The sequence below is a fragment of the Xiphias gladius genome, chromosome 17, assembly GCF_016859285.1.
Source record: "Xiphias gladius isolate SHS-SW01 ecotype Sanya breed wild chromosome 17, ASM1685928v1, whole genome shotgun sequence".
Taxonomy (NCBI): domain Eukaryota; kingdom Metazoa; phylum Chordata; class Actinopteri; order Istiophoriformes; family Xiphiidae; genus Xiphias; species Xiphias gladius.
In genome coordinates this window covers 8,237,901-8,254,289 of record NC_053416.1, presented here as the reverse complement: position 1 = coordinate 8,254,289, position 16,389 = coordinate 8,237,901, and the positions used below count along the sequence as shown (strand labels likewise).

At 40.6% G+C, this 16,389-nt stretch overlaps 1 protein-coding gene across 3 annotated transcripts in view; it reads left to right on the top strand.

Moving 5' to 3' along the window:
* Positions 1-334: 334 nt before the first annotated feature.
* The window catches only part of rxfp2a (relaxin family peptide receptor 2a), a 39,634-nt gene continuing 23,579 nt past the window's right edge, over positions 335-16,389 (top strand). For all 3 annotated transcript variants that reach the window (XM_040149511.1, XM_040149509.1, XM_040149512.1), the window contains exons 1-5: positions 335-414; positions 7,856-8,002; positions 11,349-11,432; positions 13,174-13,279; positions 16,164-16,235. In XM_040149511.1, coding sequence (XP_040005445.1) covers positions 360-414; positions 7,856-8,002; positions 11,349-11,432; positions 13,174-13,279; positions 16,164-16,235 — 464 coding nt within the window. In that variant the 5' untranslated portion in view covers positions 335-359. The remainder of the gene's footprint in view (positions 415-7,855; positions 8,003-11,348; positions 11,433-13,173; positions 13,280-16,163; positions 16,236-16,389) is intronic.

Below are 16,389 nucleotides of genomic sequence, written 5' to 3'. Positions count from 1 at the left end.
GTGTGTGTGTGTGCGTGTGTGACAGAGAGAGAGTGAGAGAGACAGGAAGACGCGGTGGCTTTCAGCCGAGTCTTCGGAGAGCTCAGTGTGGAGAGGATGTGGCTGTTTTTACGCATCGGCTCGGTTTTACTCTCAGCGCTGCCACTCCAGCTGATCCACCCGATGGCTTAGTCCGGCTTTCCGGTCCTTTTTTTTTTTTTTTTAAATGTCGGGTGTGTCGGGTTGACACGCTGGACTGACCGGGCTCTTCTGCTGACTTATCTGTCGTAACGTTTGGACGGGAGCCCACCCCGGACCCGGTCTGAGGCGTCGCAGACGGAGCGACACGAGCGCGCGGAAAAACTTGAGTGAGCCTCGGGATGGACGCGCCTGTCGTCGTTTTGCTCATCCACCTGACCCTTACTCAGGTGAAAGGTAAAGACAAACGGAGGGTGGAGAAGGTTATATGATTAAGACCCACGAGAATATCTGTCTCGGGACTATAATAGCTTATTTCTCTTATTCCATTATTACTCATTATTAATTGCCATTTCTACCTCAAGGGGATGTTCAGTAATCTTATGATGGTGAACACACACACACACACACACACACACACACACACACACACACACACACACACACACACACACACACGCAGTAGGTGCAGCGCTGAAGCCTTTTCAGTTCGGCTCATGTCGCTTGTTGGGTTTTGCGTTCGCCAGTGAGCAATCCGCAGTGGCGGAGAAAGTTCTGCAGAACATCACTGGCTCTTCAAGCTGTTAACGAATCCCCGCTGGCTCCGCAGTAGCGCTGAGTTGTACAGAAGTCCTGTTTTTCTTGGGGGGGGGGGGGGGGTTTGGGGGATTGTCATTGCTCAGCTGCGCAGATGGGAGCGGACCTGAATTTTAAAACGGGCCCCTGAGCGCGTTCAGTTGTTGCCGCCGGTTCACTGGGGGTTCCCCAGCAACAGCCGAAAGAAAGTCGGGGATGCAGCCGTTGTCAGTTACGCCCCGAAGCCACGGAGCACGCTACCTGTAGATATCAGGTAAAAAAAAAAAAAAAGGCTGTGACTTCTTTTAAAATGTTGTATTTTACTGGATTTGATGCATTCTGTTTATTCTATTTTTTAACTTTATTTTAATTCTTTTCATTTTCTTTTCATTTTCATCTTTATTTTTTTTAATCTTATTTCTATTATTATTATAAGGTGGGTTTTATTATCAGTCCTATGTTACATTAGTTATGGCATTTAATCCTTGTTTTTGTATCTATTTTCATGGGCATGTAACTTCTTTATTGTAGAGCACTCTGAGCTGCATTTCTTGTATGAAAGGTGCTATACAAATAAAGCTTATTATTATTATTATTATTATTATTATTATTATTATTAATTGTGTTTGACCACTGTCCTCACAAGGATAGACACACACAAAAAAATCTAAAATTTAGGATGCTTTATAATCAGCTAATTAGATTGGTTTAGATTAAAAATAATGCACTTTGATAAGATGCATAACAAAGTATCTAGGTTGAGATTGAAACAATCGATATTAAATATTCAGTGCCTGCTCACACGTCCTCCACCTCCCAGTCTGTGATTCATCTTCAGGTATCCTACTGTGTCACAAGTGTTTGGCTTAGACGAGGTCTTGCAGGAGCATTTCTTTGACACACAAAACCGCACGCAGACGCAGACATGACAGTTAGGTTGCTGTTCCTCTGTTTCCCACTCAGTTACTGTTGTTGCTCAGCTTACTGCTAATTCACACAGTGTGAAAGGGGGGTTGTGGGTGGAGGACTCTTAAAGGATTTTCTGTGAAATTAGTTGTGATTGGCTGTATAGCAAAATGAAAACAAAAAAAGCAAAGTAAACACAGTTGATGTTACAAAAAGACCAAAGTACCAGTGTTTGATTTTGTTCGGTTTAGTACAATATCAGACTGTTTTCTATTTCATCACAGTTACTTTGTTCGGTGGTGGAAGAAGTCCTTAGATCTTTTACTCCAGTAAAAAGAGCAATGAAACAACGAAAACATCCTGTTCCTGCTTGAGTAAGTGAAAGCACCCATTACAGAATGATTACTGATTCAGGGACGTGCACGTGTAAGCAGCATTTTACTGCTGTCAAAGAGGAGCTCATTTTGAAAACTTGTGCTATTGGGTAGGTCAATCTATAACAATGCATTTTATATAAACTAATCATATACTTATAAAATACTGATCTGAGAAAGCAACTAAATGTATTGGAGTAAAAAAATACGATACTTCTCTCTGAAATGTAGTGGATTAGACGTATAAAGAAGCATAAAATGAAAATAAGCACAGGTTTCTCAAAATTGTACTTATGTTCATGTACTTAGTCACATTCCAACACTGACTTTATTGGTTTTAATATCAATGGACAGGTACAGTCCCCATTCAGGATTGATAAGACAATGAGATATTTAAAAAAAAAAGAGGGGGGGGATCACTTAAGGGGGAAATATAAGAAAAGCAGAGCACAAATCAACACAACAAAATGAAAGTGTTTTTCTGTTAGAAAAATAGTATAATAGAGACTTCACAACTCCCATGATCCAATCAGAGCCTCCCAACTGCATCTCCATTCATAATTGAATATAATTCAATGTCAGGGAGGTTTTGGAATTCATCCAGTTAATCAGTGTCAGTCACAGAGCAAACAGAGTGAGAAAGGGTGTGACTGTTTCATTCTGCGGCTTGGGCAGGAATGGCAATGAGAAGGCGGCCCCTTAGACAATCAGTTCAATCTTTTTCACAAACATTACAGATCCCTGTCAGATAACAACTGCATACATCTGTCTGATCAAATCTTTTCTGCCTTTGTCAATGGGTGTCTCCAAAGTCATTCAGTATTTTGGCCTGATTATATTATAGTTACAGATAGTGATGTTGTTATGATAACTGTCATTCACGTAAAAAAAAACCCTACTAATTTCAAAATCTTGATCATTCTTTACAGAGCAATTTTAGTACTTTGCTTGTAAGTTATAATTATGATTTTTATGATGAATACACTGATGCCACTGATCACTGGCTCAAAGGCTCAGAGAGAAAAACTGGCCAAATTAAATACACTGGGACTCAAACTCAAGCCAAGAAGCACAAAACCTTGAAGTGATTTTTGACTTACATTTTAATTTCAATACAAGGCAAATACAATACAATGTGTAGGTGTCACAAAAGCATCATTTTATCATTTGAAGAGCATTTCTAAATCGAGGCCATTTCTTTCATTTTCTAATGCCCGCCATTGTAACTAGCAGGGGAGAATACTGTAATACTCTCCTTTTGGGGCAACCAAAGAAGAGGATGAATCAGCTACAATTAATCCATAATTCTACTGCACGAATGCTGGCTAAGACCAGAAGGAGAGCACACATTATGCCTACCATAAAGTCTTGCCTGTTAGCGTTCTCATTGATTTTAAAACTCTTTTATTAGTGTACAGGGAACTCACATGGCCTTTCACCAGACTACCTAACCGAAATGCTTTTAACTTTGAACCAGGAAGGCCCCTCAGATCCTCACAGTTCTCCTCTTTGAGCTTTTAGACAAATGCATAAAGAAAACCGTCAGTGCTCTGCTTTCAGCCGTTTTGCTCCGAGGCACTGGAACAGCCTTATAGAGGATCTGAGTGGAGCTGAAAAATGCTGATATTTCTAAACCCAGACTGAAAACCCATCTTCTTAGCCCGGTTATATACTGCATATTGTTCACTAGTCCGCCAGTCCATTTTTAATACCCCGTTCATTTGCAAGTCACTTGTAGAGCACTTTGAATTGCATTTGACTTGTATGAGAGGGGCTGTATAAATAAAGTTTGATCGATTGATTGATACAATCATCATCCGTCTTGAGGCATCAGTGTATTTTGGAGACTGGTCGTCCAGAGCCCATGGGTAAGAGACAATCCGAGAATTTCAGGAAACAACAGAATTTACAAACACTCACCAGTTTTCAAGAATTTCATATCGGCAAATAATCTACTAATGTTTTGTCCCATGACAACTGCAGTTTGAACAGTTAGGCATGCAGTGTAAGAGCTACATATTTGATCTTTAATAGTTGCTGTTTTCTTCTTTGTGTATCGTCTGGATCCGTCTCTCGTCTGTTTGGACAGTTCAGTCTATGTTTTATTGCGGGGAAACATGTTCACTGAGGTTTCATTCGTTTAGATGTTTATTCTTGTGTCAGTCACTTTTCCTTTAGCGTGCGAGCCTTATCTTGAGTATTTTGTCTATTTATCCATTTAACGTAGACCTTTTCATGGGTGCTGTGCTTTTCTTTGTCTACTCTACTACTCTACGGTGGCTCTTGCTGACACCCTTCGTAACAACACATTCCAATCCATTCGTCGTTGTGCCGCCTCTGCTCGCCATCACATTGGGTTCGAAATAAAACATTTACTACGAGGATACAGTGCTGACTTTCGGTCTTGAGTTTGTTTAGGTGCGCGCGCACACACACACACACACACACACACACACACACACACACACACACACACACACACACACAAACACACACACACCTGGATGAACAGTGTGGGAATTTCAGGTCAATCAGTCAAAAAGAACATCATCACTTAAACCTCACAGTCGGTGTTTAATTTCAAATCCGGTGTGCTGGAGTTCAGGACCAAATAAAAAGTGTGTTAAAACACTTACACATTACATTGTGCCCTCAGCGCCTTGATGTCATATTTTCTGGCACAGCATGGCATCAATTTTTTAGTCTTGGAGTTTCCTGAATAAGATTTAACCTGGATTGTTCCTTCCTCTAACTTTTGAAGCTTTTGAAATTGGGGATCACTGTAGAAACATTTACATTGATTATGGAGCTTTGCATTGTGGTATTTAATAATGTTTCTCGTGTTTTTCCTTGATACATGCATTTCAACCCTATCAAAAGAACTAAGGCAGATGAAGGAGCCGGGGTGTATTCCGGAAAGCGGGTCTAGTGAAAACTGAGTTTGTTAACCCTGAGGTGAGGGAATCTCTGGGTTTTCCGTTCCAGAAAGCGAGATAACTCAAACTGTGGGTCAGTTCCCTTGGTAACTGAATGTGAACCTAACCTGTTCGCTGGCAGGTTCTCTTTAACAAACCCGGAGTTTCTCCCTCTCCCCTCCCTGCTTCTGAATCTGAAGGAGCTGTTGGTCATGGGGTTTCCTTGCCTCGTTTCCTCGTTCGCATAGCCTTATGTCGGGAGAGGATTTTAAGATCTCGATTAGATGTGCTATAATTCCCTGATGACTCCCTAGTCGAACATTGCCGTTTTTATTCACACTATCATTTATCTGAACGACATTTTCCGACCTTAAATCTTTAATATTACACACTGCGGACGTGCTCTCAGATCAGAGCTAATTCTTTGCGTTGCTATTTGTTTTTTTTTTTTTTGCCAACGGGAGTTTTCCTTATAACACTGGGGACGCAGAACATTTCAGGAAAAGAACTGGGCGTACATCCGTATGCCTGTCTGAATCCCTCTCCGTAGCAGCAGACAACGCATCTTCATCATCATCCTATGATGAGGAAGAGCAGTCTTTTTCAGTACACTTTACACAATTACATTTGGCAATATCTCTGGAGTATTGACTACTCACAACTGTTGCTGAGTTCTGTTGTTGGAGAAGGCTCAACAAGGCAGATAAAAAAAAAGGGAGAACACCCACACACACACACACACACACACACACACACACACACACACGTGCTTATGGTGCTGTGTCCCAGCAAAGGGGGGGGGGTGATACTCGGCTGAGCTCCCTCCAGGGATGCCTTCAGCCACTGGTTGCCCAGTGTTATGGCTCGAGGCCAGATCTTCTGCCTCTGTCAGAGGTGGTGGTGTTGGTGGCCTTCCACCCGTTTTGCTGGCCTCTACCTTCTTCCTGTGGCTAAGCAGGACATTAGACGAAAGGAACTTTATGTGTGTTGAAATAGCGTTCTGTTGGGGTTAAAGCTACTACAGGTTGAAATAGCCACTGCATGATATTTATATGTCAAATATGAAACCAAAGTAAGGTACAATACTGATCCTAAGCAAAATATGCCTTACCTGTTCGAACTCTTTTTTGTATTTCATTTTCAGCTGCTTCCGGGTGCACTTTGTGCCCGTGGGATTGCACCTAAATGAAAATAAAATTTCAGTCTACGACATTCCACCACTTTTTCCACATGTAATATTAAAATAAAGCGTGGGTTAAATGTTAAATGAACATGCTACTGCATTCACACTCAGAAATTCTCTCCCATGCTGACCGCCTCTCCTTTGCCGATGCTTTTTTCTCTGTAAATGCTCCCAAACTCACCATGAGCCACCATTGTTGGAACATTTTTGGGGACCATTAGCCCTTCTAGCTCCAGCGGTGTGAAATAGGAATGGGATGACCTTTCTTTTTCGCCAGTTGCCATGGTAAATCGTAGAATCGGAGCTCCATTGATGATGGCTTTTTATAGTTGTCGAGCCCTCGCTCAACTCAGAGTGAACATACTCAGAGTCGATTGAACTGACTCAGATCAGCTGCTCTGGAGCCGACAACCCTGACTTTCCCATCTCAGGGTTCATCAACTCGGAGTTCAGGGTTCGGCTCAGAGTTTGCTAAACCTTGCTCTCTGGAATAGACCCCTGGTGTTAGAGCACAGGTAATACTGCGGCTGAAAACATGGATGCCTGTAGTCAACTCAAAGCATCATTCAATGCAGCTTCAGTGTTGTCTGTCATGGCCACAGCTTTTCCTTCCTTTGCCTCCTCTTCTGCGCTCAGTTTTTCTCTTCCCATAATGTCTCTGTGTTTTCTGTCATTTTGTTTTGTCTTGGTTGTTCCTCACCTGCCCACCAGGGGGACCCGTGACTTACCTCATTACCAATTAGTCTCTTTTTTTGTCATTCTGCATCTATTTTTGGACCTTTTGCATCTTTCAACTGAGCTCTATGATTTTAAAACAACAAATATATACACACACAGATTGCAGTGCAGACTTGAGTTGAAAAGATGGACTAAATCGATTAAAAACAATGTACCGTCTATTTTGCCAGGTAAGCAAACGTAAGGACCTGTTATTCGTGTACAACTGTGTAGTGTGAATGCAGAAAGTCGCTGCTAATCTGAAAAAGTCGGTTGTTTACTCCCAGGGAATACTTTTTTGGTGCAAGTTAGGTTGTTTGTTGCTTGCTAAACTATGCTAAGCAGCAAAGCTAAGCTATACTTGAGGTAGCTAAATAAGTTGCTGTTCAGGTACACATACGCCATCTGCGCTGACTGTGAATGGTTTACCAGTAAAAACAGAGGTGACAGTGGTATTTTGATTTTATTGTGTTTTTGTTAGCTAACCTTAAGCGATAAACGTTTTTTGAAAGAGAAAACAGAACAGACGTTAAACGAATTGTAGTAACATTAAAGTTGAGATGACAAGATAGATAGAAACATTTTAGTAAAAATGAATTTATGTGCATTTTTTAAAAATGTGCCTTCTATCCTACGTTTCTATTATACTAAATATAATATTTGCCAGCTATTAGAGAAGCTAACACCATGCTCAGTGACAGTCACAGGATGGATGGCCTGAAATATCCTGTCAATTAATGCTGACAAAACTAAGAAGTCAGTGCTGTCAGTGATTTGAAAATATTCATTCCATTACAATTGCCTGCTTTCACTTAAAATATCAGAGATTTGCCATATTTTATATATATATATATAGTTATATATATATATTTATATATATATATATGTCCTTGTTGCCAAGTCACACTTTTCTCTCATATTGCTGACAGGCAATTACACTTCTGAAATTTGGTGCTAATTGTAAAAATGGTGTATTTAATCTCACTCTTTCTCCTTCTCTTCTTCAGCACTGGTGGCCAGCAGCAGGGTGGAAGTAGAGGCGAGTTGCCCCCTTGGCCAGTTCCCATGTGGGAACTTGAGTGAGTGCCTCCCTCAGGCTTTGCAGTGCAATGGACACAAAGACTGTCCCAACGGAGCAGATGAGCAGCGCTGTGGTAAGTGTAAGTAAGTAAGTGTGTGTTTGTGTGTGTGTGTGTGTGTGTGTGTATAATATATAAAAACATTAACTAGAGTAGTGGTCATAAACACAAAAAGAGGCCTCAGAGAATGTTAGGAATATTGTCCACATAAAATAATTAACAATTTCTATTTTTACCTAATAATTTCATGTGTTTTTTTTTCTATCGTTTTTCCCCTAAAAGAGCTCAATACATTTCTTCCCTCTGGCAAACAAATAATCCAGTGCCAGCTCCCCCAGTTGCTCAGAGCAGATATTAGTGCAATCCTAGCAAAATAATCAAACCTTGGGGGGAAAAAAACAGACGTCAAGATCATAATGACAATTAGGCAACAAAAGTAGAAATACGAAGGTTGAAAGATAAAAATATCATTGTTACCTCAACTATCGTCTTAGTTTTTCCTGCAAGCAGAGTCTCAGTGTGACCACATTGTGGCTCCTGTGCTTCCCAGCAACTGTATGATCAGTCCAAAGTGATCAGCAGGAAGAGGAAAAAGCAAACTCCTGGGAAAGTATGCTGGTGCTGGAATTGTGTGAGGAGGAGAAATCAAGTAGTTTATTTGTTTTCAAATTTATATTGTGTGTGTATATATATTAAGTGTATATAAAAGAGCGTTTTTGATGACTCTTTAATAAACTGAAGTAACAACAGGTGAACATTCAACATCGTGACCCGGCGAGAAAACTGGACAGTAGCTCAAAAAATAAAAGCAGTAGCTTTGCAAGTGACTTGGCATGTAGGGGTAATTGATGCTGCTGAAACCCAGCCTACCAAAAGTTCTGGATGTAGGCGTGAATTTAACCCTGTCCAAGCCAGAGCCATAAAGTCAGGCTTATTCACAGCCTTAGGAAAACCACAGTTGCAGTGCTTCCATACCTTCGCGGAGGCCCAGGCGGCTCATCAGCGGATTAATGAGCCCTTCACTGGAAACAGCAAAGGACAGCCTTCAGCCAATAGGATAAACCAACGTCCTGGGAGAGCTTATAGACTTATACCATTCTGAAAGACTATAATAAAGACATACTACTGGAGTCATTCTGGTCCAAGCGTGGACTACAAGAAATGTCATGATGCAGCCGTGAAGGAGTCGTCACCTTTTTAGCAGTACATATTTAGGTGAAACTGGCCTCTGAGCCATGAAAACTTAAATGTTAAACAAGATTATGAATTGAGGATGACATGCTCGCTGCTTAACCAAAGACATCAGCATACTCTGTTGATACAGCTAGTAGGTGCTCACAGCAGTCCCTGTGTCGTGGGAGATTTGACAACGGAGGAAAAGGAAAAGGTTTCAGATTTTCACTTGGCTTTGATTAATCAGGACTGGCACTTCAGAGTATATTGAGTTTTAAAAAACAATCGTAACCTATAATAATACACCGGTTTCATGCATTATGAATCTTAACGGCCATTTGTTTCATTTTGGTATTGTTTGATAAAAGATGTATTTAAGTAATTTAAGCCAGAGCATTGAAAGTCATTTTGATACGACCGTGTTTTGAAAGTGAAGTTAAGGAATATTTAATGTGACACCTGCGCAAACGTTTTTTTGAGAGCAAACAGCTCTTTTATTTTAGTGAAAACACCAGACCCACGTCTCCTGTTGCGTCTAAGGATTCTTTTCCAGTCGCTAGATTCTATATTCTCTACAACCGTGGACTAACTGAACTGGAGAAAAGAAAAGCTGGGCCTTAGCACATTGAGTAACACTGCCAGCCTGGGCAGCTTCAGAAAAACATGGAGTACACAAGAGCAACGTTGAGTATTTCTAAAAGACAACTTTACTGGTGCCCAGTTTCAGAGAGCTGTTGTTTCTCACATTATCATTCACGAATAAACTCCCCATGTCTTGGATTTTTATTTTTTGTGTCAGCCATTTTAGTGTTGAATTAACTCTTAAAAACAAAAAACTTTGCCATAGACACTGAGAATAAGCTATTTTCAATAAATACTTTTCCTATGTCTCGTTTTAAGTAGCACATCAATACAGTCAGTGTTCATCTTTATCTGCAACATCTTTGTGTGCATCTAAAACCATTAAAAAAAAAAAAATGTATATATTGTTTTGAAAAACACTGTATTTCAGCCAGATCAAACTAGTCTCAGTCTGTGCTGTATTACTTCTCCTGTTTCTCATACAGCAGCCTCTCCTCTCTGCCATGTTGTGCGGCACTGTTATAATAACAAGGATTTGAGGGGGGAAAAAAACTCACCTAACAATGGGCACCAGGCCCTCCCACAGGATGCAATGCATCATCTTCGCAGCTGTCTTTATTATTCTTGAAGGTTGGCTTGCTGAACAACTTCATCAGTGCACCGTATAAAGCCTGAATACTGACGAGGGAGATAATGATGGGACCATCGTTTATTTTGCCAATACAGTGCGCTGGCTTCTTTTCAGAGACATGTTTGACAGCTACAATTCGCTCCGCCTTATGGCGCTGATGCAAAATCTGTCTTTCATTAAACAAACATCTACAGCTGATCAGAGACTGCAGATAAATATTTCAAGCCAATTTGTCTGAGAAATTCATTTTAACCCCTTTTCACTAACTGGAAGACATGAGTGTGTGCAGACTACTTCATTGCCATTGACAGGTTGCTAAGGTTTATAAGGTTAAGGTAAATCATGGAGTGATACCTAAACCGATGACAGGAGTGCTTAATCTGACTCGCTGACGCTCATTAGAATACCACTCAGCCGAGCGTAATGCAAGGTCTGACCAAACCCTTGAGTAACTATGTAGGACAGTTGGCTGGACAAACTTTTCTAAGTATGAAATGTGTGTTGATGAAGTTTGGCAGTAGACGTACCAATAGCCTGGGGCCAACTTAATTTTTTGATAGTTGGTCTTATAACAGTTACGTAGATTATTACATTCAGCAATATTTACAATGGAACCAAGTCGCCACAGTGTTTGAGCTGTCGGTGCCTGTCAAACCTCTTTAAACGTAGTGTAGTTGTTGTTAAAGCTGTTCCCAAAAACAACTGTATTAATGTCAGAAATCACGCCAAAACGACCACGCTTTCAGCCTCTCGCCGTAGTCCCCTGTGCCGCACATTCCACTCTTAATTAAAAGTCCACTACTGAGGGTCCCAGTCCAAAATCCAGGGGAAGGCACTCAAGGTGCAAAGACATGCTGCAGTGATTTAAGAAAAGAGAATCCCTCTACGCTGGTGACGGTAATTTATCGAGATGATCTTTTCCTGTACTTTGCCAATTTTTTTTCCCCCATTGGAATCAACACCATCAGGCACTGGTCTTCACTGGATTTGATTTGTGGTGTACAGATAACTTTTCTTCCTTGTTTGGCTTTGCAGGGGACAACATCGGATGGGCAGACTTATTTGGTCAAACATTACAGAATGCCAATCCTGTGGACCAGTACTTCCTGAATGAGTGTTGTAAGTATGTGTTTGTGTGTGTGTGTGTGTGTGTGTGTGTGTGTGTGTGTGTGTGTGTGTGTGTGTGTGTGTGTGTGTGTGTGTGTGTGTGTGTGTGTGTGTGTGTGTTTTTACAGTGTGTAGAAATGCGTGTATTTACTTCTAGCAGGTGTGTGTGTCTGTGTGTTCAGACATTTATTTGTTGAAGATTGGTACATAGTGTTTCATGTGCTGAGCAATGTAGAGGGACACATCAGCTCGTTGTGCAAGCCTGTCTCCTATGTTCATATAAAACTAAACTGCTGTAATCTCTGGTTCGATTACATTCAGAGTTAGCGTATTTCTTGACTGAATGTAGCGCTACGTTTGTTAATTGCGGCGGAGTCGCCAGGACGTGTTTGAGGTGGATGGTGGGCTTACAAATTTCAAGTCAAGTCACACCCCAACGGAGGTTCACACCCTGAGTCCTTTCTAGGTTAAGATTGAGGTCTTTGTTGTCTGAAGTCACTGTGAACTTTTTTCTGTATTAAACCACACCACAATAAACATAACTGTAAAAACTGTTTAATAATACGATTGTCACTACAGCAGATATTGTACCGCAAGACTAGTTATTTTGCCAGATAACAAATACGTTGTCTGTGAAAGTTTTACTGATACGTTCAGTATCAGCACATCTTTTGAACTTGCCAAATAATTAACAAATAACATATCCTCATTACGTTGATCATAAATGTAATCTGGTCCCAGTTACATTTCCTACAAGATATTTTTTCTGTTGCAGTTTACTTGTATATGAATGTAATATCTAGGAGACAGGGTTGTATCATGACAATAAAGGGAGACTCTAACTCCATTCTCGGTTTCCCTATCTTTTGTACCTGTTCCAACATACCTTACTGCACAAAATATCATCCAGCAAAGATGGACGTCTATGATTTTCCCTGCTTAATTTGTATTGAATAAGTTGTGGTGAAAACAAATTTCCACACTGTGGAAAAAGGAGCTGAAACAATTAGTCAGTTGATCAAAAGCAATTCTAATTAAGGATTCACTGATCCTACGTTTTCTCCACCAACACAGTTTCTGATACCTAAACACAGGGTATATATTGTGTACTGTACTGTTCTGATAGCAGTCTACTAGTCAGATGCCAGTGCTTTCCTTTTCCCTAAATTAAAAAGCTGTATACCACACTGCACAGAGCTCACTGGGATTCATTTTATGTAAAGTAAAACATGAGACCAGGAGTGGCTGTGGATCAGTGCCCTGCTGTGACTTAATGAATACAACTGTGAGCAGACACACTTACTTTTTATAATGACACTGATGAACAACCTGTATTTAATGTGGATTGCTCATAATGTGCTTGATATGGACAGCATTAGCCCCAACTCTGATCCGGCATACATCATTTTGACTAATTAAATGTTTGCCATGTACTGAACAAAAAAAACCCCGAAACATTTCTGCGCTTGGCATTTTTCATTCAACTATTTGTAATGAAAATAATAATGAGTTTTAGTCCTTATGGCCAATGAAAGTTTCATGTTGTTTCTTAAAAAACCACTGGTATTCTGTAATAAACCTCTATTGAAAATCCTTGAATGCATTGTCTATTCTAAATTGTGTACATTTTGAGTGGTGTGTGTGTGTGTGTGTGTATGTGTGTGTGTGTGTGTGTGTGTGTGTGTGTGTGTGTGTGTGTGTGTGTGTGTGTGTGTGTGTGTGTGTGTGTGTGTGTGTGTGTGTGTTTGCGCAGTCTTGCAGGAATATCCAGACAGTTGCGAATGCATACGGACAGACGTCGAGTGTGTGGAGGTCAACCTTCAGGATGTTCCTCTGCTCTCTCCAAATGTTACCTGGCTGTAAGTGTCATCTGTTTGTAATGACTCTGTGTATCCGTGTGTGTCTGTTTGTTTCCAAACTTCTCACTTTCAAACTCAGATTGGTAGTTGCAGAGATGGAAGTCTTCAGTAACTGTCAGCACTTGACTTCAGCGATTTAAACGTTTAAATTTCTCTTGGCCTTTGTTGGATTTTGTACTTACATTTTTCTTTACTTTTATACAGGCAGTCTCTCAGGTTCATGTTTAGCTCTGTGTGTTAAGTGATGCATGACCATCTGGACATGCTGTCCTGTTTGGATACACTCAGAAAAAAATCCTGCAACTTTATCTGTTTTCGCCTCAGTCAGTAATCAGTGTTCAAGCTCCAGTAAATACAGCACTGGACTCACCATCTGGCCCTTGTTCTATATATCTTCTGCAGTGTCTCCTTAAACACACTATCATCAGTCCATCCATTTTCTACTTCTGCTTTTTCTTCAAGAAGCAATTTAATTATCATTATGCAACACAAGATTGTATTATAAAATTACAGAAGAGGTCCCTTTATGCTACTCATAAAAAACAAGTCACATGAATGAAATAATAAATAATCAAGTCATGAAAATGAAACTGTTTTTTGTTGTTGGATGTGAAGGATGGATTCGGTAGTCTCATAGCCTGAAGAATAAAACTGCTCCGAAGTCTGGTGGTACGGCAGCGGATACTTATCTATCGCTCGTCAGATGGCGGCAGATTGAACAGGCTGTGGCTGGGTTAGGTGTTGGCTTTTCAGCATCCTTTGGGCTCTGAGCAGGACGGGGTGCTCACCGACGTTCCAGGCAGGTTTTAATCACCTGCTGCAGAGTCGTCTTGTCCTGAGCCGTGCACATCCCATGGCAGTTTTTTGATGTTTCCAGTAAGGATGCTTTCTCCTCTGTAAAAGTTAACAAGAACTTGGCACAGGAAGTTAGCCCTAGGTGTCCGCAAGAAGTACATTCGTTTGAGATTTCTTTACCACCGTGGAGATGTTTGATGGCCATGGCAGATTCTCTGTAACATTGATTCCCTGGAACATAAAACTGATCACCTGCTCCACCTCAGCTCCACTGATGTGGACAAGGTTGTGTGTCTTTGCCTCCCTTTTTTTTTTTTTTTTCTAAAATCAACAATCAGCTCCTTGGTTTTGTTGACGTTAAGCAGAAGGTTGTTCTCTGTGCACCGCCCGGCTGATGATAGCGGTGTCGTCCGCAAACTTCACAAGAGAATTCTCTCCATGTCTGGGAATGGGGTCATTGGTGTACAACGTGAGCATATGAGGTCTTGAGTACACAACCCTTGGGGGCTCTGATGTTGAGCGGTGAAGTGGAGGAGGTTTGATTGGTGTGTGGTACTCAAGCCCACAGTGCTGATTTTGCCAATCAGTTTCTGGCGGGAGAGTATGTTGAATGCTGAGCTGAAGTCAACAAACAGCAGTCTGATGTGGGTGTTATTTTCCCAGTGTGTGAAGGTTGAGTGGAGGGCAGTGGATATGGCTGTGGATCTGTTGGTTCTGATTGCAAAGTGGTGAGGGTCCGGGATGGCTGGGATGGTGTCTCTCGATGTTGTCTACTCGAGAACCAGCTTCTCAAAGCACTTCATCAGAATGGGGGTGAGTGCCACAGGGCGGTAGTCATGTAGACTAGACAATGCAGACATTTTAGGTCCAGGGACGGTGGTGGCTGTTTTGAAGCTGTGCTTTTGTTTAGTTTCTGCTGGTTGTGTTTCTCTGGTTGGTTTTAATGCTCTACTGGTTCCTTCCTTCTGTCTGCTTGTTTGTTAGGTTGGTTTTATCTTTTGTAAAGCCCCTTGTAATGTTTCAATTGAGAAAGTGCTGGGTAAATCAAATTTAGAATGTTCGTACGCGATCCGGTCTGTATTGAAATCCTTTGTACAGGTACAGGCTTGTAACAATTTTGTTAAATAGCAGGTGCTGATATATTCACATTTATAGATGCCTGAATATAAAAGCTCATTGTTTGATATAAAAAACGTTGTTGCTGTCCTTGTAGACCTTGCTGACCATTTCCTGGAGATCTGTAGCCCTCTTTATCTCTACTGTGCACAGTCAGAGATGTTTTAGATTTTATTACTAGGGCTCCTAACCGACTTTTTCCACCAGTAGCTCCCTACTGAAAATTTTTAGTAGCGCCAATGTAAAATTGAGGAGCGCCACTTAAATAAACATGCAACGCAATACATTCAACATTTTTCTATCTCAACTGTATTACTGAGAATTTTTTTTTTTGGTAATACATAGACAGTTTACAGAAATAACAATTTGCTGTTTTTATTTCAAAGGAAAAAGTCACAAAGTGATGTAGTACTTTAAGAGAAAAAAATGGTTATTTAATGAAAAAATTGTTTTGTTTTTTATTGACACTGTGTTGTGGCCTGCTGTGCTGTATCAGACACAAATAAGTTTGGTCTTGTTAGATATTAAAACAAAGATGATTTACTTGAATTTTAATGTGATTTTTGGGCTCATCTTCTCTTCTCTTCCTAGTCCCTTTAAGAAGTTGTGTGTGTGTGTGTGTGTGTGTGTGGAGTGGTATGTACAATGGTGTGTTATGTGTTAGTTAGTAACCTTTCCATAGACAGACAGTGCTTTTCAAGTCTTTATTTTTCCGACTGACAGGTGATGCTTCTATTATTGTGGAATTTTGGCAGCAAGAACTTTAAAAAAAAAAAAAAAAAAAAAAGCCATTTCTGAATAAAACAGCAGTAGTTAACAGTTTTGTGAGACTGTTTATTGCACATAATGATTCAGACCTTTAGTCTTCTCTCTCTCTCTGTCTCTGAGTGCATCAGCAATCCAGGTGTCTGTTTATGCAAAAATGCGTGTTATGTTTTTTTCTAAGATGGGCATTTCATGGGTTCTGTTGCAGGTCGCTGAGGAGCAATCAGATCGGGAGGTTGTCGGATTTTGCTTTCTCAGAATACTCTGCCCTACAGAGACTGTGAGTATTTCTGTGCTTGTGATACTTTCCACGTCCTCCCGATATACACTACCAGTCAAGAGTTTTAGAACACCTCCATTTTTTGTTTTCATTTAAATTTACTGTCTCAATGTCAAGCTCTCAGTATATTTACCATGATAAAATTTGATTTCCA